The following is a 27,643-nucleotide window of genomic DNA, read 5'->3' as shown; positions in this document are numbered from 1 at the left end:
ATCTTCATGGAATTCTCCCCAGCCCTTACCAAGAAAATTATGCATGCTAACATTCCCTGTGCATGACCCCTCCCTCCCTGCCAGCACTTCAGATGCCAGAGTCATTAATTGAATCCAAGTTGCCCCAGCCATAGTCCAGGATCATTCCTCTATGCCATGGAGCTGGGACATCTGAAAGGGAATACTGCAGTGTTTACACATATTAAACACATTCATTCTGTCACTGTGAAATTGTTGAAAATATTGAAAACTGTTATACAAATTCTATCAAAATCCATACTGGGGAGAGTTAGTAATCAAGTACCAAACTAACTGGTCCCAACAGCCAACAAATGGCTTGTTCTACTGTATGCATTTCATTAAAAATGGGACTAGCTTCAGAATAGCATTTGTAGAGCATAACAGGGTAATCTGGTTATCTTTAATTAAGCAATACTTTGGAGTAAACTACAGAGGTCCACAAAATTTTAATGTGTTCTTTGTTAACAGCAACTTATAACATAATTCAGTGATCCTAAGATCTATCATATCATTCTATTCTGAACTATTTATCATTCTGTTCTGCTAATTTCTATACTAATAGTGTTTTATTTGCTGAAAAAAATGAACTAGAACTGGCATTTCATTTAAATATTCTGTGACTACTGGAAATATAGTGTGAAAAGAAAACATTCTTCCATAAAAATTAGTTCTGTCAGTAGCAGCTGTGACTTGTTACTGGAATAGAGATATCCATACGCTAGTTTTCAAAATCTTTTTTATTTCATTTTTAGACATGCTTTGCCGATAGATTATGCCCGAGGACAGCTGGCTGGAGACCCCCTTTGTATGGAGCAATACTATAGACTCTTCTCTTCCTATCGCTTACCAGGACACAAGAAGGACACCCTTGTGGCCCAGAAGAGTAGTGTAATGCCTGAACCAGAACACATCATTGTTGCATGTAAAAACCAGGTAATGGATATACAAGAAAGATGCACCACCCCCCCCCCGTGCTTTACAGCTAAGCTTATCATATCACTGAATAACATTTAAACAGACTGTTATCAATAATTAACTAAATAAATAATGATGTGATCAAGTTTAAAAAGAAAGCATGAAATGTAATGGAGAAACTAACCGTAGTAAGTAGTAATATATTATAACATGGTATGTCACAGCTGTCTGCCATTAGTTACATAGCTTGAAATGCAACTATACATCATATGTGCTCATGTATGTAGTTTAAGTTCAGTGTTGAAGTGCTTCTGCTGAGTTGTAACAAACAGATAACACAGACCTGTTGTGTAATCCACATTCTGCAGTAAAGATGCTCACATGGCAAAAGATGAGACTACAATTATGCAGTTTTTCAGTACAAGGTATAAAACAGGTATGCAAGGTAAATAGTGCAATGGAGTCTGAGTTAAAGCAGATCAACGTCATTTAAGGGTTTTCAGTGCTGTTAAGTACTGTCCTGCTTGGTGAAACTGTTTCTAACCTTTGCAAACATTTATTATTTCATGCTCATATTTTTTATTGGGTAGTTAGATTATTTGCCGTAGTACATGAAAAGGAGCTTCCTTCACAGTGCTTATTTGTAAGTATAAAAAAACTAAAACATTTCTTAAAGCAATATAAAGTGAATAAAAAAAGACAACTTTTTCCATATTTTTGATACAGTAAAGTGATCATCTTCAAGAATTTATCCCCAATCATCCTTTATTTTATGTATTGTTTATTAGCTAGGCACATACTTCTCAACTGTACAGATTTTCGCAGAATGTCCAGATTATTGCCTCATATTTTTGGTGTGTTCCTCCTAAAATCTGTACTTTTCTGGCAAATAGCTGAGGACTGAAATCATTAAATAATGACAAACATTTGAATTTAAAATTCCACATCCTTCAGAAAATTTATGCTAATGCAAAACCTATTATTTTATCAACTTTACAAGTTTGAAAGACCAATATTTAAAATCTGTCCCTATTTGTCCCCCCATCATTTTAGGCTTTGTCTAGATTTTTTGCCCTAAGAGGTTGAGAGGTATGGCTAGGCATGTGTAATGAAACAAATCTGACCCTTCTAAGTGACATTAAACTGAAGTCCTGGGTTAATGGTAGCTCATATTTACTGGAACACCAGTTGGAGAATGAAGTACCTCAGTCCAAATGCAAAATATGTAATTATACAATGACTATCCATTAGTATTCAAAACCGCACACGCTGATTGGCCAGCCCAACCAGCATGCCCATTGTAAATCCCAGAATATACCAAAGGAAAAAGGTCTGGTCACCCGGACTTCTTTTCATTTGTATATTCCAAAACTTTTATTTTTTTTTCTAACAAAAATTTTTAAAAAATCTATAGTCCGCACTCCAGACATATCCGGGAGGCAGCATGAAGGTAATACAAAGAAAATCAGGTACGTTATTAAAACTAAAGACACGTACTGATTTTCCTTGCATCTCCTCCATTCTGTCTCTCTCTCCTACCCTCAAAGTAGCCCAAACTTTTTTATTTAATAATAATAAAAAAAGAAAACAAAAACAGAGCAATGGAGGCTTTCTTTTCTCTGTTGCTTCTTTTTCAAAGCATTGATGTACTGAGTATGCATGGGAACGCAAGTCCCATACACATGTACAGTACATCAAAACAAGGCAGCAGTATACCACCAGCCACAGAAGAACAGTACTGCACCATTATACAAAGACATTATGTAAGAAAAGTAAATCCCCCGGATTCATGAATCCTCCGTGTAAGACTTAATAAGTCTTACTAGGAGGCTGCATTTGAATGGTATGACGTCAGCGTGTCATGAATATTCATGAGGGCAAGCTGACTCAACCGTAACTCTTACACAGACCGAGTATGAAAGCAGGGGGCGTGTCCGACTGCCGAGCAGTCTAAATGTCCACACCCCTGCAAGTGTAGTAAAAGCAAAATGTCAACACACAAGAGCGAGTTCGCTCAAATGTACTTGCACCCAACACCACACTCCTTGACATTGTAAACCCCCATCACAGGTATAAAAAGTAAAATATTTAATTTTTTTTTTTAAATCCACAATATAGCTGCCCGTAATTGCGCATGTGTGCGCGGGTGTGCCCATTGCTTAGCTATAGTTAGCAATTCTGACATGGAAGAGCATAAGAAAGAATGTTTATGCAAATCACACCAAATTGCAATGGCGTAATGGTAGAGCGTATGCACAAAGAGGAGGCATTCACAGTTCGAGTCCCACCACTCCCCTTCTTATTTATGTTTAAATCAGTATTTGAAATAATACCAGACATATGATTAAAATTTTATTAAAAGCAGTGACATGGCCAATGTATCAGTGAACAAATATATATATTTTTAAAGGACCCATATATAGAATAGCCTGCTGTTAAGCAACGCTTTACCCAGCTAAACACAGATGCCCATAGTTAAATAGAACTTTACCCAGCTAAACAGAGGTGCCCATAGTTTAATAGTGCTTTACACAGCTAAACAGAGTTGCCCATAGTTTAATAGCACTTTACCCAGCTAAACAGAGTTGCCCTTAGTTTAATAGCGCTTTACCCAGTGCAATAGATTTGCCCAAAGTTTAAAAGCGCTTTACCCAGTGCAATAGAGTTGCCCAAAGTTTAAAAGCGCTTTACCCCTTCATTTATATTACAGCTGCAGGTGTTCTTTCCGCGAATCAGCAAGCATATGATGATAGGCTGGTAAGGCTGCGCCACCAGGCGGGTTAGTAATTATTCAGCTGGTATTATTATAGAATATAAGTGAGACCGCCATTAAAAGAGTTCAGTGTTGTAACCCAGTAATAAAGGTCAAATAAGCCTAGAATAAAGCTTCTGCTAGTATTCTAAGATCAGATAAGTGATGCAGCCTGTAAAAGAGTATTGTAATCCATTAATAAAGAGTAAACAAGTCTCAAATAGAGTTTCCACCTGTATTGTAATATCAGATAACTGCTTCAGCCCGAAAATGAGTGTTCTAATCCATCAATAAAGGACAGACAAGTCATGAATACATCCTTGTATATACTGACATATGAAATAAGTGAGTCAGCTGGAAAGGATTGTTGTAACCCAATAATAAATGTTAATAAAGCCTGGAATTAAGTACCATCCTGAGATGTAAATATAAAATAAGTGAGAGAGTGTGAGAAAGAGTTTGAAGCTACCAATAAAGGTGTAAGAAGTCTGGAATAAAGGTATACTGCATGCACTACATAATGAAATGAATGAGACAGCCACAACCAAAGAGTGAAATGTTTTTAATAAAGTACAATACCTGGACTGTGTCCATCCCACATTTTGGATATGTTGTTGTACCCTTGCATTATGGAGATAGTATAGTTGTATGAAATGCTGAACATCCACAGTTGTCTAGGCCCATATAAACTGCCTGATGGGAATGCCAGTATCTCAGAAGAATATTTATAGTTCTCAACTGTTTCATGTATAGTATGTACATGTTAATCCGGTACATGAGCAGCTTGTGCTTGTGATCCCACAAATGTCAGTGTTTTGCTAGAACTGTACGTAACTGTTCAAATGTAGCAAGATGCTTTACCTGAACACAGCCAGATATGAACATATATGAATACAAATGGAATTTATATTAATGTAGCAGTAACATCTCCATCACTAACAGTTCTAAGGTTACATACAGGGAACTGTACTAATACATGTAGGGGATATATATCTGCATCTAGTAGGAATGTACGGTATACGTATAGGTATTTTAAGTTGTTAATGTAATATTATACCCCCCTATGTTATGTTCACAAATTATGCCATTCCACACCAAACTGGGTATTTGTATTTACAATTAATTCCTATGGACATTTGTCCTGTTGGTTTATACATATCTGCATGTACGTTGATGCATGTGCCCTGTTGACATATCCAAACATGATGGCCTGTTGCCACCAATCAACCCTGCATGCTATTGGAATGTCCACTGTTGTTCTAAATATGCATGTGTTATGCTTGCTGTTCAACGTTTGGAATTCATGTGTGTTTGGTTAATGGGAATACTAATGCATGCTGTTACAACTAATTTGGAATGGTGTTGTTTGTTACTAACCCAAAATGCCATTAAATACTGCTAAACATAGGACAACTGGGAAGGCGGGTCCCAGCGGACCCACCTCTCCCACCTCATCTGTCAATTGCCCAGCCCAGGATCTCCTCCTCCGGTGGCCCTGTGCTACCTTCGGGTGGAAGTGCTGCAGGGGATGGGGCTCACCCCCCCCTCTGCAAGCATGGCCGGAGGAGAGCCTCCACTCACCTTCCAAAGGGTCCGGGCTGTGGTGCTTAGTGAGATCAGGCGTTTTGTGACTGATCCCCTATGCCAGCTTGAGAAGAGAGTGGCGCAGCTCATGGGTGTGCCTGCCTCTCCTATCCAGCCCCCAGCACAGCCTGGGCATGGGCTGTGAAGTTGCAGTGGTAACTGCCCATGGGTGGGGATCTCAGTTCCACTGTTGCCATTTGTGGGCTCATGGGCTTGAGATATCCAAACATCCGTCCCCGTCAATTGTGTTTACCCACCACATGTGTCATACTCCACCCCTGTATGCATCTTATTTGTCTTGTCTGTTAACCTCCCCAACCCACCTCCCCCAATATTCCTACTTCCTTTACCTCACATTCCACTCTTACCTGAAAAAAAAAAAAAAGGGCAATCTGTACCCGCAAAATAATTATGCCCCATACATAGCTGCCCATTTCACACACATGTCTGCTGGACATGTAAACTGATAATTACAAATGGCTGTACAACATACTATGTTGTCCTCACCCCTCTCTTAGGGGTGGAAGGTTTCAAATCTCACTCTAAATTTCAAACATATGCACAGCTGTTGCTGGTAAAGAATTGGGCAGCTATGGGCCTTCCCTACATCCTTCCTGCACATCCCGAGCTTGTTTTCCTACTGTCCTACCCTCTTTGTGTCCCCTTTTTCACCACTTTCCTATTTCCCCATTTTCTTTTCTTTAAAAGAAATTAGTGCGGGTGTTAGCAGGAGTAAGCACTTTTAAGCAGTAGTCAGCGGGTGTGCGCTTGTGTGCGCTTAGCTAAACGTAGATAAGCGTAGCTAAGCGTCACGCAAACTCGCACAAACCCGCTTACAACTACTTAAAAGTGCCTTAGTCACTCTGTATGACAAGGCCCTTGCACTGCTCAGCAGCAAAATAAAATATCCTTGTCAGTCTCAAACCCAACACCTTGGACTCACCAGTCTGCATGACATACCACTAAGCCACAGCAGATATACAATAACTTGGTGCTGCAAGAAATATAACATGCATTAAAGGAAATGAATGTAAAGGGGAAATAGGAAAGCCAGAGCATTACATTGCAAGAAAGAAATGTAACATGCATTAAAAGGAGTGAATGTAAAGGGAAAATAGGAAATCAAGAGCAATACATTTCAAGACAGACAGAAATATAACATGCATTAAAAGGAGTGAATGTAAAGGGAAAATACGAAAGCCAAAGCAATACATTTCAAGACAGAAATATAACAGGCATTACAAGGAGTGAATGTAAAGGGAATATAGGAAAGCCAGAGCAATACATTGGAATAACCACTGTTGTATGCTAGTTAATTTCCTAATTCCAAAAGAAAGTACATACTCCCATGTATCCAGTGCTAGCATTAGGAGGTGTGAGTAAACTGACACACTGAGAAGAGTGTACTGGAAGAAGCAACAGTCAGGTTTCAGTACAACATGCATTTCATCGGCTACAGCCCAGCTGCAGATATGAGACATATACTAACCTTCTGACTCACACAACAGTATCCACAGCAAACAAGCATGGTCCCCACCTTGCAAAACTGAAAGGTCTATGCCTACGCCTACCTAACCTATCATTTTATAGCAGTGGCCTGAAATCACAGTGAGAACTGCAATTAGCACACAGCAGGCTGCATGCAATTACTAAATGGTGGGCACCAATTGGTGCAGAGGCCATCACATGCACATATGCAGATACCTACAAAAGCAGCCTGTACTTGCTGTCCACACATGCAATAATATCATTGCAGCATATGGAGAGAGAGAGAGAGCGAGCAAGCGAGAGAGAGACAGACAGACAGACAAACAAACGAACAAACAGGTGTTTGGAGACACCAAAAAAATATATATATTTAAAAAGAAAAATAAATGTAAACAGGTACAACAGACAGAGGTAAGAAATACAAAGGTAAGGTATGTAACAGATATGTATTTGGTGGGATGTGAATGATGTGTCTGAAGTGTACTGTACATACAGTGAACCGTCCATATGTGTGTGCAGTCCATATCTATATGTAAATGCAGATGTGCATAGGGCGAGGGACATACTGCAACTGTTAGTGAAGGCTAGACATATATATGTAGTTGAAGGTTGCTATGTGCACATATCTATGTAGGTTGTAGTGTGTGGCATTGAAAACAGCAAGCAGTGCAGGTATATATCATGTGGTGGTTAAATGCTATGGGACTGAGACAGTGAGGCCTGCTACAGCTATATGGCCTGAGGCAGCAAAATGCATTCCGCACAACACTGTGCAATATTGTTACAAAATTGTATGTCTCACAACTGTTTAATTATTGATATTCCCAACATGAAAGGTGGCCAGTATATGTGCCTATATGTGCATGTATATGTACAGCAATGGATGTTTACAAGTATGTGTATATATACCTGTATATATGTATATATATATATATATATATCTATATATATATATATATATATATATATATATATATATATATATATATATATATATAGACTGATATATATACGTATATATATATATATATATATATATATATATATATATATATATATATATATATGTATATGTATATATAGATATATATATATATATATATAGATATAGATATATATATAGATATATATACATATATACAGATATACAGATATATAGATATGTACATATATAGATATGTAGATATATAGATATATGTAGATATGTAGATATATACATATATAAATATATATAGAGATATATAGATATATACAGGTATATATGGATATATCCAGATATATATAGGTATGTGTATATATATATATATATATATATATATATATATAGAGAGAGAGAGAGAGAGAGATATGTATATATATATATATATATATATATATATATATAGAGAGAGAGAGAGAGAGAGAGAGATACATATATAGATAGGTCCCTCTGGTGTGACAGCAGGGCAGACGGTACATGCTGGTGAGTGTGTTAACACTTTAATATTGGTAATTAAATGTGCATGTCATAGGTGGGGTGTAGGCCATGTACACGTAACACACCTACGCATAATGCATGCTGTCCATGTTTGCTGTGAGACATTAATCATCTCATTAAAGTCAGTAGCTGCCTCAAGCACATACACTGCACAGTGCAGCAGACACAAGTGTGGCAACACTGTACTGCACCTTAGATATGCATAGTTGCTACAGTTGTACACAATAGAACACGTTTATCATATGCAGTACACGAAAACATGCTACATTTCCCATGACACTCACTGTAAGGTCACACGTCAGTATCCCACATGTCTTGCACACACACACACACACATGCTGTACCTCAGGGGTAGAGTCCTATCATGGGTGTGTGCAACACTCTGCAACACATGACACAGTCAAGTTAGGCAATGCTCCCTATTGGTCACCTCACACACCCATGTACAAGGTGTCTGTGTAATTGTGAACATAGCCACGGCACTGCAGTTCAGGTACAGCATGCTAGGTGGTGGTCTAGCACACATTAGTAGCTGTGAGTGACCACAGGATGCATGTTGATGATGGCACAGGGTACTACATCCCATCCAGTTACAGTGACCACAGTACTACTCATAGCAGTCATTGCTTTGCATCTCAATGTTGTGTGTGTGTGTGTGCAAACATATGCACCTAAACACAATATGCATAGCATGCTGTGTGTGTGCTTACATATGCCAGTATACACAATATGCACAGCAGTCGCCATCCAAACAAAGTGTCACATATATGTCCTGGAATGCTAGTGGGTGTATAGGTCACTTGACACACATTGGGTATGTGTGGTGTTTAATGTTGCAGTCGTGTAGCATGACATGCCATGTGTGGCACCGACATATCTGCAATATGTCCCATACTCACCATAACCACTGTACACTGGCCATTTAGAGCATTGGGATACCTTCATGTCAACATGCAGCAATCGTCCCGTGTGTGCACATAGCATGCATGTGCTACACCTGTGCCCACTATTATCTGCTTTGCACACAGACACTGTACTCAGACATTGATATATATGTGTCGCACAGATAACACATGCAGCCATGTGATGTATACGTGGGAGTGATGGTGCACAGGGCATTGCAGAGCTGTTAATACCTGCACAGCAATGTTGTGTCCATGTGCAAATTGTGTTCCAGGGTGTAGCCAATCACAGAACAACGACACAGTTGCAACAAAGCCATGTATACTGCCATTACATTGGGGCATCTACACTTGCACTGTATGGTCTTGTGCAACACATATTCTGCATGTTGACACATGTGTGGCAACTATTTACCTTGTGATACTGACACCCACCTTCACCCTCTAAAGAGTATGTGTTGGATTGCTGGTGTGTGTGTGTGTGTGTGTGTATGTGCTGTAGTGAGGAGTGTATTACTGTTCATGTGTGCATGTGTGCATGTGTGCATGTGTGCAAGTGTGCAAGTGTTCATGTGTAAACCATAAAGTGTGTTTCCTGTCTTCTTCTCACAGATGCTGAGTTAGGGCTGACCGAATGCAGCAGGGAACCTGAAGCCACTGCCACGAATAGTGCTGATGATGACACATGTATTTTGACACAAGGAGGTTTGACAGGGTCTGTCATTGGTCCAGCAATCGACAGTACACAGCGTTCAACCCCATCTATGCGTACACTCATACTGCCAAAACATCCCTCACCACCAATGGCCATAGACGATGGACAGCATACAGTTGGCACTGACCAGGAGAGTGTGGTACCCATGGCATTTACATCCTCTCACAGCAGCCATAGCCGTATTCCTGGAATGGTACAACATAGGCGGAGGTCCAGGGGTTCTCAGGGGAGCACTGCTGGTCGTATTGCCCCTGGCAGGCATGCCCTCACTGGTCTTACGACGTCCAGTATGTTCAGGCTGTAATGCAGGCTCAGGCATGTATGGAACGGTACACCAGGCAGGGACTTAGGGTGCAGAGGGCACATTACACCGCTATCAATGACAGCATCCATGACCTTGCCAGTGCCATCCGGACGTACACCGAGGTCATTGATAGATGTTGGGGGAAGACATTAGATGCCCTCCACAATATGTCATCCATGAGCCAGGACCATGCAGGACGGTTGCTACGTCGACGTGGATGCATGCCAGCAACAGCAACAGCTGGCAGTGGTTGAGGACAGCCCCCAGTTCACAGCCACTCCCGTAGTGGCAGTACCAGCCCCAGCAATGCTGGGGCTGGCCTGTCCATTGACTGTCCCAGTAGACCACGTGCACGTGGCTCTGGCCATTCCCAGCAGGGTCATGGGTCCAGTTATCCCACCTCTGCCTCTGAGGACAGTACCCAGTCAGGGTTGGTACCCGATACTGTCCATAGCACCCCTGCCAGGCACAGGTACTGTGTCCGTAGCCAGAGACAGTAATCTGTACAGCCTAGCAGTTACAGTCTGTGGCTGTCCCACAAACTACTGTATATGGCAGCCACATGGTGGAGCTGTGTGCATGCAGACACACACACATTAACCAAACAACTAGGGCTCACACATACACACACATTACATCAACATTGGCCCATGCTGTACTGTTGTCCCTCATGCACACACACACACACACACACACACACACACACACACACACACACACACACAGACATGTCAAGTGGATGGGTCAATGTCACGCTCTGGCAAACAACAAAATGCCCTGTGCATATGATGATACCTGTGTCACCTCCTGTCATCTGTAACATTGATGGAGGAACAGGCTAACATGGTGCTGATGCACAGGGTGACACTATAGCAGTGTAGCAATATTAGCAAGTTGTCAACAGGAAAGTGTAATGACATCCTTGTAGGTATATCTCAGCAGACATTATTCATCAAAGCTCTTATTGTCAAAGTAGCATTGTTTACACCACTTTTACGTCTGACTATGTATTGTCCACCCATGTGCCACTTGGCTGACATGTAATGTGTTGCCAGCATGTGTTAGTGAGTGGACAGTATGTGTGTGATGTGTGCAGTACAGATTAGCAAGTGTACATCTGTGAACATGGTGGGTGCACACTGTCTGTATGTATGTGCATAATGGACACATGGGACATGTGGCATACCCTGTTGTACACATAGTGAACATGTCACAGTATCTTTCAATGGCCAATATGCATTCTACTACAGTTACGTACTAACATGGGTAGACATGTGTGTATGACATGGGTAGACACCATGCTGTGGGTGATACTGTTAGTATATGTCAATGATTTGCGGTCTGGTAGTATACATAACCTCAACAACATGACTATAAGCAATCACTGGATGTTGTCCTGACAAATGACACACAGTCGTAGGAAACTCAGTAACAGTTGTATCCTTCCGGTGCTACACTATGACACTAACCAGTGGCAATTACCGCCATCCATTCCTGTGTCCACACCTGTTTGGCATATAGCCCCCTTAGGTACATGCAAACACACTGGGGATGTGTCCATCCACATCTGGTAATGCATGCAGTGGCCTACAATCCATTCCCTGGATGGGACACATATCCTACACAAGGGTATCATACAGACAGATGCCTGTCATGTGATATATGCTGTATAACTGTAAGCCAACTATGGCATAGTCATCCACATGTACTATACTTACTATCCCGTCAGTACCACATAGGTGGTAGCCCTCAACATGTATGTTGGGTACCAATGTATACAAACAGCCTCATGTTATGTCATGTGTCCCTTGGTATCCACATATCCATAGGTATTGCGGAGTCCCAAGGTGTGTCACATGAGACATTGGAGGCCTGGATGCATATACACAAGGCGGTTGTACACCTATAAAGACTGTCCATTATTGGCAGTCGTGGTTGTGTATGAACATGCCTGACATATACCCCAGGCATATACCCTCACTCACTCTACTGTAAAGTAACTGCCATGGGTGTGTGTGGCACAGATGACCTTGGCCACAGATCACGACAGTGGATGGGCCTGTCACATACATATATATGTGACCTACGATCTGAGAAGCTGCGGCACAACCTGTCAATGGCAACAAATGTATTCATGTAGTATGCAGGCTTCACACCTATGTACTGATTAAGGGAACATGTACACATATATATTTGCAACGCATATACCTGATGTGTGCAATGCACTTACTGTTGTAATCATAATATGCCATAACATAGTAAAAGCAAGACCCACACCACACTGACTAAGGGTGACACACACGCAGTCAGCACTTGCAGGATTCAAACCCCTACCTAACTATGTTATGAGACTAGAGAGAGACGCATTAGCACAGTGCGCTATTTGCTTTACTGGGTGGTTTCCCTTCTCCGTCTGTATTTCTAGAGTCATGACATCATCAGTCTTTCCAAAGAGGAATGTACATCTGTGGTGTGTTTTCCCAGTCTTCAAAAAGGCCACTCTTTTCAAAGAGAATTGCACACACATACACACATCCCCCACACACACACAGTCAGTGTTTGCAGGATTCAAACCCCTACTTAACTAGGTTATGATACTAGAGAGAGAGAGAGAGAGACGCATTAGCACAGTGCGCTATTTGCTTTACTGGGTGGTTTCCCTTCTCCATCTGTATTTCTAGGGTGGTGACATCCTCAGACTGGACATGGTAATGTGTGTACACTTTGTTTTATGCCATTCCAGGAATGGTTCATGTGGGTCGTCAGGTGTCAACAGCTGGAACAGGAACTCATATTCCTTACCTTGTGTGATCTATCTGTGGACACATCGACATTCCTTCATATGTTAACACATATTTATGCACAGCTTGTTGGTTTTGTGGGTACTACATGTGTCTGGGATGTTGATAAAGGGCTATTCAAAGTGCATGTGAGACATGTGTAGCTGTGTTCAGTGATGTATGTCCTGTGTGGCTGCCTTGCAAACAGTCTAGCATGTTTGGGAACCATGATCTGCACATGAACATACCACGGTTAGTAGGGTTGTGTGTATGTCAGCTTCCAATACCTTGGTTTATGACTTCAACCATGATGGACTCCATGGCTTGCAGATCATACTTCATAGGCATACTGGACTGTACATCCCATGGTGTGTTGTGCACCAACACTTGTGTAGAGTGCCATATGTTGCTGTAACACATTCAACGGTTTCACATCCTGTGTAGGGGGGGAGGTTCAGCTGACGGTTCAGGTGCAGGATTTGTTTGTTCTATAGTTTATGCATGACACATATTGGGAATCAATGTAGTCCACTTGATGCCATGCTTTTAGCATTGGGGGTAGCTGTTCATCCATTCTACATGTGATATCTCCTGGTATGATGATATGGACTATCGTCGGTGGGTATGTATATATGGGCCTATCAGTCAGGTACAGTTGGCCCTGACTCATGACATATATGTGTGTACATTGCTATACATGACATAGCTATCAGAGGTGTCATGATTCAGTCTGGACCCCTTCTCAGCTACTCTTTACAGAGCACCAACAAACCTGAGCATTAATCCCTGTTATACTCCTTTGCGCACTTAACACCCTAGTGATCCTTTGTCATCTGGCTACAGAGTATGTCATGATGATATCCCGGCATGTCCAGGGGTCGGCTTTGTGTGCACTCTCCAGTCCAGCTGGTGAATATTGTGATGTAGACACAATGTCACATCTGCCTCATGTACACAGACAAAACTCTCCTCCTCACAACAAACCCAGATATATGTGTGAGATGCACCTATAGAGACATACAGGGAGCTGAACTCTCTCGACCCATGACTGGCATAGTCTATCAGGTGGTGAAGATAACCACAAACACCACATATCAGTCTCACATATCCTCTGGCGACAGCACTCAAACCACATTATCACACATATACATACTCGAATGCTGTAAATGAACTCTGCCTAAGCAGCAGAGACCTCCACAGCAGGCACACACACAACTGCTACCCCACTACAATTCCCACATCTCACATAGTTCACAATGTCAGTGTGCCACACAGTCACTTGCTTTCGGGCTACACAACACACATATTACACTTGTGATAGGCGACACTTATTGTCAGATACACTGACATACCACTCACCAGCCCATACAAGGAAATAGTCCCTTTGTGCTGTCTGTCGTGTGCCAGGATCTGCCACATAACACATGTAATCAGGTCACTACAAAGCAAGTAAAGGACTGGCACCATCATTGTCCATGCTGGTGCGTAAAACCTCAGATGTTACTCCCTGGACCACATGACATGGTACATGGAGGAACAGTGTCATCGTGTAGCCCAGGCCAGTATTACCCTGACCTTGTCTAGCATCTTACACCCACCAAGTATGATGTCACAGTATACAGACAAACATATCACGTTTAACACTTGGCTAACAGATTGGTGTCATTCATAGGGGATACAGTGTCTGTCAGCCTGTGGTGACATGCTCAATATGCCATGTAGCTTCACTATGGACAGCTTGCACCTATCACCCTTGGACCTTTGAATGCTGGCTAAGGCTCTTACTACCACCATAGTGCATTTGTTGAGCAGGGCTCAAAAGACAAACCCACCTACATAGACATTACAGGTTAAATAACACTAAGGGTAATGCTGCTCAACACCAGATGTGTTACCCTCATATTGCGGCCACTCAGGACTCCCCTCAGTATGGGGGATAGCAATATATGTGCACGAACAGATGCCTAGTTCAGGGTCACATATGCACACCAGCACTACCAGGCTATGTTTCATACCATGCTTTCTGACCACAGGACTTGGAACGGACAACAAAACTAGGGGGTGTATCCCTATACATCACAGATACACACACCTCCAGGTTAGCAGCACTGCAGTAAGCATCACAGACCATACATATACAACTACCATTGTTCAAAACTGCCTTTCAGTTTGTTGCCTACTACAGACCACCCTCCCATACTCAGGAACCACACTCGGTTTTCCTGGGAACAGTGGGGGATATGATGGTCACTACAAACACCATTATATTGGGTGACATCAGATACATAAATATTGACTGTGGATACTACTCAAGCCGCAACAACCTCGCCCAACAGTTGCTACAATTTGTACATTCATATGCTATGGCACAACCAGTCACCACAGCCAGAAGGGGGAATACATATTAGATCTGATCATCACAAACATGGGGATCTATGTTACACACCAGCAATATACCCCTCATTGGTAAGATTGGAACATACATCTATCTCACTGGACATACACATACACTCCACACACCCATCCTGGGTAATCTTGGTGAACTTCTGATGAGCCAACGTCTCACTTCACCACAGCTAGGTGGTATCCATCAGAGAGCTTGAGACAGTGTGAAATACAGTTCTGACTACTGAATCCTTTACATACACATTATATGGACTCCTAGTGGACTGCATGGATTGTGCTACCCTAAATAACAACAAGACTCACTCCTCCAATGGCAGGGGACCTGTCTGGTAGACACCAGCCATTAATGAGCTGTACAATGTCAGGAGGAAGTTACTACATGATAGAGCACAATCCCAGATGGGGAAAGCATCTGTGATCTGTACTAGCAGACAGCTATGATCACTCATGTACTTATTTAAGGTCTTCTTCTCACGGACAATTGCACCAGACAAGTAGGACTATCACAAGGCCTTTGTCAGTTAGGTCAGGAACCTGGGTGGACAATCACTGATATGCTGTGAGTTACTGCATACTGACTACACTTACCCTGAACCCACTGGCATAGCCAACATCCTAGCAAACAGGTTCTGTGCAGATGTCACCCCCCATCCACCCTACGGTGCAACTATCCATCCCAACAGAGTGTAACCTCCCTGACACCACACAGTAACAGGTGAGTGCTGACCTCCCCAAAGCATACATTACAGCATCAATGTGACCAGTTGGTGTCCCGGCCTGCATCTTACACGAGCTTCATGACAGACGTAACCCTCACATTACATCACTGTGCAATATTGGAGTTACTACAGGATATGTACCTACAGAATGGCATACAGCAACAGTGTTCCCACTCCACATAGTTGGTGCCAGAATGGACCACAGACAATATTGCCCTATAAGCCTAACTATCTTGTTATGCAAAGCTATGGAGTGTATTGTCATGGGACTCTTACACATAGACATCAGGAAACTACAGACACTATGTCCTACACATTAAGCATTGTTGTGGGCAGATCGTGCCTCTTGAACATGTTTGTATTCTTTTGACAGTTAACAGGTCCATCAACATAGGGACAGTTGTACACGCAGCCTACCTGAAGCTTGCTAAACCCTTCCACACAATAACCCACTGGGCCATTATGCATAGGCTCACCAGCATCGATATGGACACATATCTCACATGATGGATTGCTACCTGGATCAGGGATAGCACCCACATGGTCAGAATTGCAGGTGCCATGTCTGACTATACACCAGTTACACATGGCATCCCACACGGCTCGGTCCTGGGACCTCTCTTGTTCAGTATATATTTGTCTGACATACAGGCTACCACAGGGGGAATATGGCTGACCTTGTTCACACTTGACTGCATACTGGGTGCCATGATCACCTCTCCAGCTGCCACATGCATACTCCAACAGAGTCTCACAGAGATGGATGACTGGTGCCTGAGCCATGGCCTACAGCTAAATGCCATTAGTTGCATAGTCATCCCCTTTGGGAATAACAACATGCCCACACATTAACACATAAGTAGTACTCCATTACATATGGTAGGTGTTGTTAGGTAATTGGGGACATGACTTGTTCGTACTGTCACCTTTGACATTCACGTTGCCACAGTGGTTGGATAGACCTTCTGTATAAGCAACCTTATCCCATATGGTTTCACATCTAGATCGAGTGATGTCATTGTGCCCCTATACTAATAACAACCATGCTTGGTTACAATGCCATCTTTGGGGTATACCTTACCCAACACCAGCAGCAACTGTACTGATCACAGATACCCAAGCAACAGCCACCCCTCAACAAAACCCACGAATCACATATCTCACAAAATCAGTGTGCCTCACAGTCACAGCCCTTAAGGCCAAACAACACACCAAATACACTTGTTATAGGGGACTCTATTGTCCAGCACACTGACATCCCACTCAACTGACTGAACAAGGAGAAGGTCACTGTACGCTGCCTGTCAGGTGGCAGGATCCACCACATAACGCAAGCACTCAGGTCACTCCAAAGCAGGTACAAGTATGACTCCGTCATTGTCCGTGCAGGTGTGAATGACATGAGACGTACCTCCCTGGACTACAAGAAATGAGACATAGGGCAGCTCTCTGATCATGTAGCCCAGGCTGGTATGACCCTGACTTTGGGTAGCATCTTTCCCTCACCAAGAATGATGCCAGAGTATAAAGACAAAATGATCAGTTTCAACAATTGCCTACAGTATTGGTGTCATTCAATGGGGATCCAGTGTCTGTCAACCTGGGATGACATGCCCGACAAGCCACGTTGCTTCGCTAGGGATGGCTTGCACCTGTCACCCTTAGGCTTTCGTATACTGGCCATGCCTCTTGCCACCCCTATAGTGCATTTTTTAGGCGAGGCTCAAAGGACAAACACACCTCCATAGACAACTCAAGGATACAAAATCTAAAGGTAATGCTACTCAATGCCAGACATCTAAACCTCAAGATGCACCCACTTGAGGCTCTCCTCAGTATGGAGAATATCGATGTCTGTGCAGTAGCAGAAACCTGGTTCAAGGCTCCTGAGAGCACCCCAGCACTACCAGGTTATAACTCATACCATGCGTTTCACACACAAAACTTGGACCAAAGCACAAAAGGAGGGGTAGTATCTATATTCATCAAAGATACCTACACCTCCAGGTTAGTGGCACTGCACGAAGCATCAGAAATCATCCATGTGCAACTAACAGTGGGCCAAACTGCCTTTCAGTTTGTAGCCTGCTACAGAACACCCTCCCTATTACAGGAACCCCACTTGGCATTCCTGAGAACACTGGAGAATATCAAGGTCTCTCCTAAAACTATGTTATTGGGTGACTTCAACTACTAAGACATTGACTGCAACAACTACTCATGCCCAAGCACACTCGCCCAACGGTTCCTTGAAGTTATAAACTGTAATGGATTGAACAACTGGTCACCACTCCCACAAGAGGGAGCAACATATTGGACCTGGTCATCACCAACATGGGGACTCTATGTTCCACACCAGAGGTAAACCCCTCATTGGTAAGATCAGACCATTAACAAATTTCCATGGACATCCATATCCTGTCCACACCCCCAGCCAAGGAAATCATTGTATAGAATTTCTCAAATGCCAACTTTGCACTTCTCAAGACTGAGGTGGAATCCTTCAAAGCCCACGGGCCAGAGGATAATACAGGCCAATCCGCAGAATCCTTTACAAATGCATTCTATGAGCACCTGCAGGAATGCATGGATTGTGCTATCCCAAATAAAATGAAGACTCACTCCTCAAAAAACAGGAGACCTGTTTGGTGGACCCCGGCCATAAATAAGCTATACAACAGAAGGAGGAAGCTACCTCATGACAGAGCAAAATCCCAAAAATGGAAGGCATCTCTGATCAGTATTAGCAAGAAACTTCGATACCTCATAAAATCATCAAAGGCCAGTTTCCAAAGGGAAATTGCCCTAGACACTAAAGATAATCACAAGTCCTTCTTTAGTTATGTCCATAATATGGGTGGAAACTCCCAGATATGCTCTGAATTGTTGCATATCGGTACAAAATATACCGAAACTACAGACAGACAACATCCTGGCAGACAGATTCAGCACAAACCTCTCCCCCCCTTCATCCACAAAGGAACAAATGCCTATCCCAACTGAATGTAACCTCCCTAGCATCACAGATGCACAGGTGAAGGCTGCCCTCGCCAAAGCAAAAAACACAGCAGCTATGGGACTGGACGGTGTCCCAGGCTGTGTCCTACACAAGCACCAAGAAGAACTGAACCCTCACATTAAGTCACTGTTCAAACTTAGCCTTACTACAGGATATGTTCCCGAATAATGGTGTACAGCTACAGTGGTTCCACTCCACAAAGATGGTGCCACAACAGACCCTGGGAACTATCGCCCCATAAGCCTGACTAGTCTGGTCTGTACAGCTATGGAGCGTATTATCATGGAACTCATAAACAAAGACATTGGGAGCCTCCAGACACTGGACCCTACCCAATTTTGCTTTGTTAAGGGCAGATCTTGCCTCTTAAATCTAGTTGATTTATTTGAAACAGTTACCAAAGCTATGGATGAGGGCAAGGTAGTCCACACAGCCTACCTGGACCTCGCAAAAACGTTCAACACAATACCCCACTTGGAAATCATACATAAGCTTAACAGCTTAAATATCAACCCCTATATCACAAGATGGGTTGCAAACTGGCTCAGGGATAGAACCCACATGGTCAGAATCGCAGGTGCCATGTCCGAATACAAACCAGTTACAAGTGGCATCCCACAGGGCTCAGTTCTGGGACCTCTCTGGTTCGGTATATACTTCTCTGAGGTTCAGGCTAACACGGGGGGATTATGGCTGACAAGGTTCGCAGATGACTGCAAACTGGGGGCCATAATCGACTCTCCAGCTGACACAAGCATCCTCCAGAAGGGTCTCACAGAGATGGATGTTTGGTGCCAGAGCCACAAGCTCGAGCTACATGCTAAAAAGTGCATAGTCATCACCTTTGTGAAAAACAAGGTGCACACAAATTACCACATAGGTGGTAATCCATTAAGTAGAGAAGTAGTAATTTGAGATTTGGGGACCAATGTAGATAGTAATCACTCCTTTGATAATCACATTGCCAAAGTGGTTACAAAGACCTTCTATATATGCCACCTTATCACAAAAGGGTTCGCATCTACATCGAGAGGTCATTGTGCCCCTCTACTCGTCAGTCATCAGCCCCATACTTGAATACAATGGCCCTTTTGGGATGTACCTTACCCGACACCTGCAGCACCTGGAGAGACCCAAAAGTACCTCTCCAAGAGGATCATGGGCTACAAACAGATGTCATATGCAGCTCAACTAAGGAAACTCCAGCTCTACTCAGTTGTTTACCGCCTACTCAGAGGTAATCTATGCCTGACATACAACGCCATGTCAAAGCCAGAATTAATGGACATACTCCACCTCACAAATCCAAGTCCCTTAGAGATACACGCTCCAGGGACTTAAACCTCAGCACAAGAGTAAAAATGACATGCTGGAGGGACAGATTCATTTCCCAGAGGCTCCCCTCACTCTGGAATAGAATCCCAATTCATATTAGACATAGCCCTTCGCTGACCCTCTTCAAGCCAAATCTGGACACATGGATGGGAAATCGCAAATTCACCCCTGGGATCTCTTCTGTGTCCCTGCTAGACAGAGGCACAGCAAACTAATCTTAAAGGGTACCTTCTGTGACCTAATTTACAGAGGCACAGTAGACTAATCTAATAGGGAGACGGATGCCAATTACACTCTGGCTAGGCTTATAAATGCCCTAGGGCAGATAGCCTAGTATCTGCCTATGAACCTATGAACCTATAAGTTCCGCACCAAGCAGATGTAGGGACTCACACAGATGACCTGCACAGTTCAGATGCAGTAACTCCAGCTCTATTCAGTCACTTACCACCTACTCGGATATGATGTGTGCCTGTTGTTTGCAGTAATACCCCACCCAGAATTAATGGACATGCTCCATCCACCTCAGGATATCCAACTCTTTTGTAGTTACACACTCCAGGGACATATACCTCAGCACAGATGTTAACAGGACATGCTGGAGGGACATATTCTTATCCCAGGGCCTCCACTCACTCCAGATTGTGATCACAGTTTCACATAGGCAGAGCTACCCACTAACCACCTACAGGGGACATCTTGATGGCTGTATGGGTGATTGTATGTTTACCCATGGGATATCTTCTGTGTCCCTGCTACACAGAGGCACACTAGCCTAAACGTACATGGGCTATCTTGTGTGACCTACTATTCACTGGCACAGTGTAGTACTCTGACAGGGCTGCAAAAGCCAAACACGCTCTGGCTAGGCTTGTACATACCCTAGGGCAGACAGCCTACTATCGACCTCTGAACCTATGCTTCTGCTCGGGATGCACAATATTTATTGCTGATACTGTTTGCAGGTCTTTATCATCTTTGCTTTCCCAGTTTCTATGAACAACTTAGGTATCTGTGGAACATGTTTGATCATGACAGCGTTCCACTATATTATATAAGTGTCTGTTGTCATGCAACTGTGTGCACAGGGCGGAGAGGTTCCTGGGTTAACAAATGCAACTGCCAGATATGTGTGGCCCACTGCTGTAGTCAGACATGGCCTAAGTGTGTGAACATGCCCAGTTCAGGCTTTCCATGTTTTGTTGCCTGACATAAGTCTCATTTATTCAAGTGTGTGAGCATGCCCAGTGTGACCTTTCAGTATGTTGCGATCTGAAGTCCACTACATTTCTGGATGTGTGTGAACATGACCAATATTAACATTTATACCGTGTGTGCTGGAAGTCACATTCTGTTCTTACTGCAGGACTCACCTTTGTGTCATAACTCAACAGGGATTATGCTGTGCCTGCAGGGTTTCCATTAGATACTTTGCATAGACTTATCAATATCCCTTCATACTGGCTGAACAGTGCAATGCTGTCATGGTTTAGTGGTTCAGTACTTTAACTATGGTGCACAGTATCCTGGGTTCGAGGCCCATCACTGCTTTATATTTCCATACTGAGCAGACCAGACTGCTTAAGGGCCAGTTAAGCAAATATGAGCATGTTGGCTTTTGTTCTGCTATGCCCTACTTAGACCAGGCTTGTCCGAAATTGCTGTATATTCACCAACTTTGCTGGACATTGCCCAATATTACTCAATACTGACCACAGTTGTACTAGTTGGTGTGTGTATTCTGTTTGCATATACTACATGGTGGTAAATGCTGTTTAGCACAACCTTAAATTGCTTGACACATGGCAATCATGCCTCAGGTGGTGCTGCAGGGCTGCCTATGTCGGATGCACATACTACACTCCCTGTACATGTATGAAGCAGGTAGTGTCAACTTAGGCATCCCTTTTACTATATGTGCTGGTCAGACAGAGGTATCATTTCCAGGGTTCCTACTGAGCCAGTGTATGTGCTATGCGTTGCCTCTTTGCCAAGGCCAAAGCATACTGGGCATGCCTCCTTCTGCCTACTGAGGCAGGCTCAGGTTGTTCCTCCTCCGAGTTACGCTCTACCTGTGATGACCTTGGCAATGGTGGGGGGCTGTTTGGCCCAGGCCTATGCTGGCCCTGCTGCAGCTGTTTTCACAGGATCATATTATGTAGCATAGCACATACCATGACAATTTGGGTACATGTAGTTGATGTGTACTGCAAGGCTCCACCACATGTGTCTAGGCACCGGAACCGTGACTTGAGCAGCCCAAACACACACTCTATTACATTTTGTGTTTGTGCATGTGCCTCATTATGGCATTCCTGTTCAGATGTGTGTGCGTTTCTGATGGGTGTCATCAGCCATGGCTCCAATGCATAGCCAGCATCCCCCACTAGGTGACCATGTGGGATGTCCCCAATGGAAAATGTCTGGTACAGCTGCGTCAGATGCCAGATATGGGAATCATGGTAGCTTCCAGGGCAGCCAGCACACACATTCAGTATTATGCTTTGGGCATCACACATGACCTGGCAGTTGATGGAGGGGAAGCCCTTGCAGTTGAAGTAGACCTTACCCCGCTCACCGGCTGGTGCTTTGATGCATATGTGCGTGCAGTCTATTGCACCCACTACCTCAGGGTATTCCGCTATTTGCTGGAAGAGACGCATATTGCTGGCCAATACCTCAAAGGAATTGGGGAAATATACATGATCACTGACATGTGCTGACATGGCATCCAGAAACTGGTGCAGTACCCTGGATGCTGATGCCTGTGATATCCTCATCATATCACCAGTTGGTCTCTGGAAGGTACCTGTTGCTAGTATTCATAGGCCAACACATACCTTGGTTTCCACTGGAATGGGTTCCCCTCTGTTGGTTCTGTGTGTGAGGCATGGCCTGCACAACTCAACAATTTGCTGCATGAGGTCTCTGTCCACTCTATAGTGCTCCACTATCTCCAGCTCATGTAGCACCTGGTAGGTTACCCTGGGCCTGTACACTCTTCTCCGTCTCCTCACTGGGGGTTGGTTAGCAGCAGTCCCATTGTCACCACCCTCAGCATGTTGCATATGTCAGTTTATGACAGTAATGGCAGCCCCTAACATTTCTTTATCTCAGTTAAGCCTTTTCAGTATTCACTTCTCTTAGCTTACTGCAGTGCTGCAGTGTCTCTGAGCAATACATGGTGAAAAGTTGTTTGCAGAGTTTTAAGTGCTGGGCTGGGCTGGTTTACTGCCTGTGTAATTGCCTGATTCTGGTTATTTCCACATGCTAGCTCTGCTGACTCTCCCTGGTTAACTTCCTACTGTTTGTTGTGCTTCCTTTTCTCTTTCCATTTCCTCAGGGGGGCAGCACCATGCACACTAGCGCAGACATGCATACATGTGATAACACGCACGCACACAGGCTTAGACGGAGTTACACTAGCTAATTCCTGCTTAAACGCATGCATACCAGTGCAAATGCACTGACAATACTGTAAACTGCCTTATACATGCTTACGCCGGCTTAAACACACGTGCTCATGCTTACACGCATGCACACTGTCTTACTCGGGTTTACAGGCGCGCACATGCGCGCATACACATTGCAAGCATTTTTACAAGAAACTTTAGTGATACCCACAGTGTGTACCTTCTATTTCTTGACTTTAGCTAGGATACCTGATGACACACCTCTTCCAGTGATGAGCAACTGACAGCTAACACATGCCACTCTGCTCCAATGAGCTTATCTTCTTTCATACATACCCCCTCCTGATGTCACATATATCCTACTCTGTTACTCCCTTATCCTAGTCTTACACTCCATTGACTGTGCTCATTTGCTATGTAGACTTGGGATTCACTATCCTTACCCTCATTTGCATAGGATTGCCTACTAATGCTTGGTTACATCTCTTAGACTGGGTTCCCCCCTTAGCAACCCCTACTCAGTAGCCATGTTGTCTTCAGCCTGCCATTGCCTTGCATTGTACATTACAAATACCCATAAAATCCACATTTGTGGGTTTTAATTTTTATTTTTCTGTTTTTTTAGAGCGCAGCCCATTTGCGCAAAGCTGCGCTACGCTTAAACATGGAAAATCGGACAAAAAAAATTAATTTTTTTTCATTTTGCATCGGGAAACATTGCCAATGACCATATATTTGGCCATTGGCATGCTTCCTCTACTGGATGCAACCTTTATTTGGAGCTATCACGGCTCCGTTTTGCTATTTGCAGAATGGTACTCAGTTGTCAACTGAGTACATTTCTGCAGATAACACTACTCTTACTTGGACAGGTTCGGGTTTCCTGAATCGCAAATCTACGTCATTTGCATGCCTTTCAGCTGCAATTGAGGTAATTTGCATGTCCCGGCCCTGTCCGTGTAAGAGCCGTTTTAGGAGCTCTCTTGCACGCCCCTACAGGCTGTTCCTGGATCGCTCATCGGACATGATGGCTGCATGGAGTCTTACTCTACTCTTAGACTCCATGCAAGCCATCGTGAATCTGGCCCATTATTTTTTTTTCTTAAATAATGTTGTTGTATAATAGCAATAACCAACTCTGTGGTAGTGATATATTGAAATTTACCCACGGTTGACTTTATCTAATCACTCAGGCTTCATCCTCATGATTAAACCACACAAACCATGGGTAAATATTCAATATACCATCCTGCTATTTTCTTGTGTGAAAGTTCATGTAAACATACCAGTTTCATCTCTTCTGTGTACCTTAAAAGGCATAAGCATCTCAGCACATCTTTCTTTCTCGCAAAAAGCATAAACATCTCAGCACATCTTTCTTTCTCTCTCTGTCTCTCTCTCTCTCTCTCTCTCTCTCTCTCTCTCTCTTTCTCTCTCTCTCTCATTCTACTTCTTTATCTTAAATCATTTAAGTACAGAGAAATATATGCCATACGTGGGAAAAACGGAGTATGAAATGCCTCATACTGGAAATATATATTTGTTGTTGGCTGGGGTGTCCTCTGTGTCCAACATCCATTCTGATATTTGACTACAACTGTCAATCACCCTTTCTATGAAAGGAACACTTTCTCATGTCTAGATTAAACTGTTTTCACTGATTTATGAGTTATGCTCCCTTCCATGCCAAATCTTTCCTTTTTCATGATATCCTTTTACATCATCTCCATAGTGCCTTCTATACCATATCTTCTCTTTACAAGAGGATAAAGGTTGAGCATGCTCAGTTTCTATTTAGATGTAATGCTGTTTGTCCTTGTTACCAAGTTTGTCACCCACTTTCCTTTATACCCGTTCCAGCACTGGGACTTCTCTTTCCCTATTCAGCTTCCCAAAGTCCATGCAATACTCTAGTGTTCTTAGTAGTTACTGATAAACTGGCAGTACAGACTTCTTATCTCTTGTTTTACCTCATAAATGTTTCCATCTATTAATTAGCATCACTTGTAATCTCTGATATTCATGATGGATTGTGTAGGTTCTTGTAATTATTACTCTTAGATCCCTTTTCTGTTCATTTATAAACTACTACTGGAGCTTTCCACCCTGGGTCTATGTGGAGAAGGGTTTCCAATGCCCAGATGGACTTTCCTTATAAACAAATAGAGATAAATAATCTAGTCGCTCAAAATCACCCTTTGGCATGTCATTCCCAATATGCAGCAACATCCATTTCTAAGTGCTAAAGCGAAACTGACACTTTTACACCATCATGCAGTGTCTTTAGACTTGCCTTCAAGCTTGGCGTCTCTCATGGGTAACCAACCCCTTCACCATGATGTTACCCATAGGACATATAGTTTGTTTTCTATGCCTGGATGAATTCCAAGATGAATACGTTTAATAAGACTGGACCCAAGCCTGACATCATTGGGATATGGGATACCACAAGCCACTTTCTTAATAGCATTTTTCTAGGGTTTTTGGTGCGATGCCATCTGGTCCTTGTGGTTTTTCCTGCTTCATGCCCCTCAGTTCCCTTGATACTTATTATACTGCTACCATCCTGCCCATCCATCCTCAGTCTGCCTTGTTCTGCCTTACTGCCTATCCACCCTCAGCCTACCTTGTTCTGCTTTACTACCTATACATCCTCTGCCTGCCTTGTTCTCCCTTACTACCTATCCATCCTCTGCCTGCCTTGTTCTCCCTTACTACCTATCCATCCTCAGGCTGCCTTGTTCTCCCTTACTACCTTTCCATCGTCAGCCTGCCTTGTTCTACCTTACAGTATCTGTGCTATTCTATTTTGCTTCCTTGATAAGCATGGATGCAAATTGTGCTTAGAATGTTTACCTGTTTTATGACACCTCACCTAACTGCTATCTTACATTTCCTCTTCTGTAACGACTTCACTATCAAGTCACAAAGCTTTCTGCCTACACCTATACATTAGTCATAGGTTTATAGATGTTATAAGGAGGAGTTAGTCCAATAAGCTTGCAGTATGGGTACAGACATCCTTGACCTTGTACTCACAAATACAAGGGGTGGATGTTCTTCACCCAATGTAATTTCTTTGTTTGTCAGATCTGAACATAAGGCAGTATTGCTTGAAACAAACAAATCAAGGGATCCAGTGAAACCAAAAACCGTTAGGAACTATTCCAAGGCTAATCTCTCTCTACTAAGCAACACCTTGGCTAAATTTCAAGCACCCCTAAACCCAGTAAACACCATAGCATATGCTGAGCTATTTACAAAATCTCTGTACAGCCATAATGATATCTATATAGAGTGAGCCGTGACCACTCGTATTAAGGATGAGACAAACTCAAAAGACAAGCTACCCTGTTGGAATTACAACCCAAACCAATCTAAACAGGCAGCTAAGAGGGTTAATTAAACTTCAAAGGCTAAATTTGAAGAAAAAATGGCTTCTGAGGCAAAGGACAACCACAAAGCTACAGCTATGTCCATAACCTTAGAGGAAATAAGTTACAATGCGCAGAACTTACTGTAAATGGCATCATCCAAACTAAACCAGAGACCACTGCAAACCATTTGGCTGACAGGTTAATCTCAAATTTCTCCTGCCACTCAGCCCCCCCTGCCTGATAGTCCAAAGGAAGTATCGCATACCACAATCCCCTGCAACCATTACTTGGGAACAGGTCATCAATGCACTTTCCAAGGCCAAAAACCCTGCATCAATGGGCCGTGATGCTTAATAAATAGCAAGAAACATGACCTCTCTGGATCCACTTGAATCACTTTTCAGCTGGAGCCTATTATCAGGTTTTGTGCCCAAGG

General features: G+C 43.1%; 1 protein-coding gene across 2 annotated transcripts in view; it reads left to right on the top strand.

The window, feature by feature from the left end:
* CHAT (choline O-acetyltransferase) overlaps positions 1-27,643 on the top strand; it is a 683,939-nt gene that overhangs the window by 300,168 nt on the left and 356,128 nt on the right. For both annotated transcript variants that reach the window (XM_044056519.1, XM_044056518.1), the window contains exon 6: positions 774-954. In XM_044056519.1, the coding sequence (XP_043912454.1) occupies positions 774-954 (181 nt within the window). The remainder of the gene's footprint in view (positions 1-773; positions 955-27,643) is intronic.

This window comes from Protopterus annectens, chromosome 14.part0 (genome assembly GCF_019279795.1).
Source record: "Protopterus annectens isolate FY-2018-M chromosome 14.part0, PAN1.0, whole genome shotgun sequence".
Classification (NCBI taxonomy): Eukaryota; Metazoa; Chordata; order Ceratodontiformes; family Protopteridae; genus Protopterus; species Protopterus annectens.
Note: the sequence above shows the minus strand (reverse complement) of the source record. Positions and strands in the feature narration are given on the sequence as shown.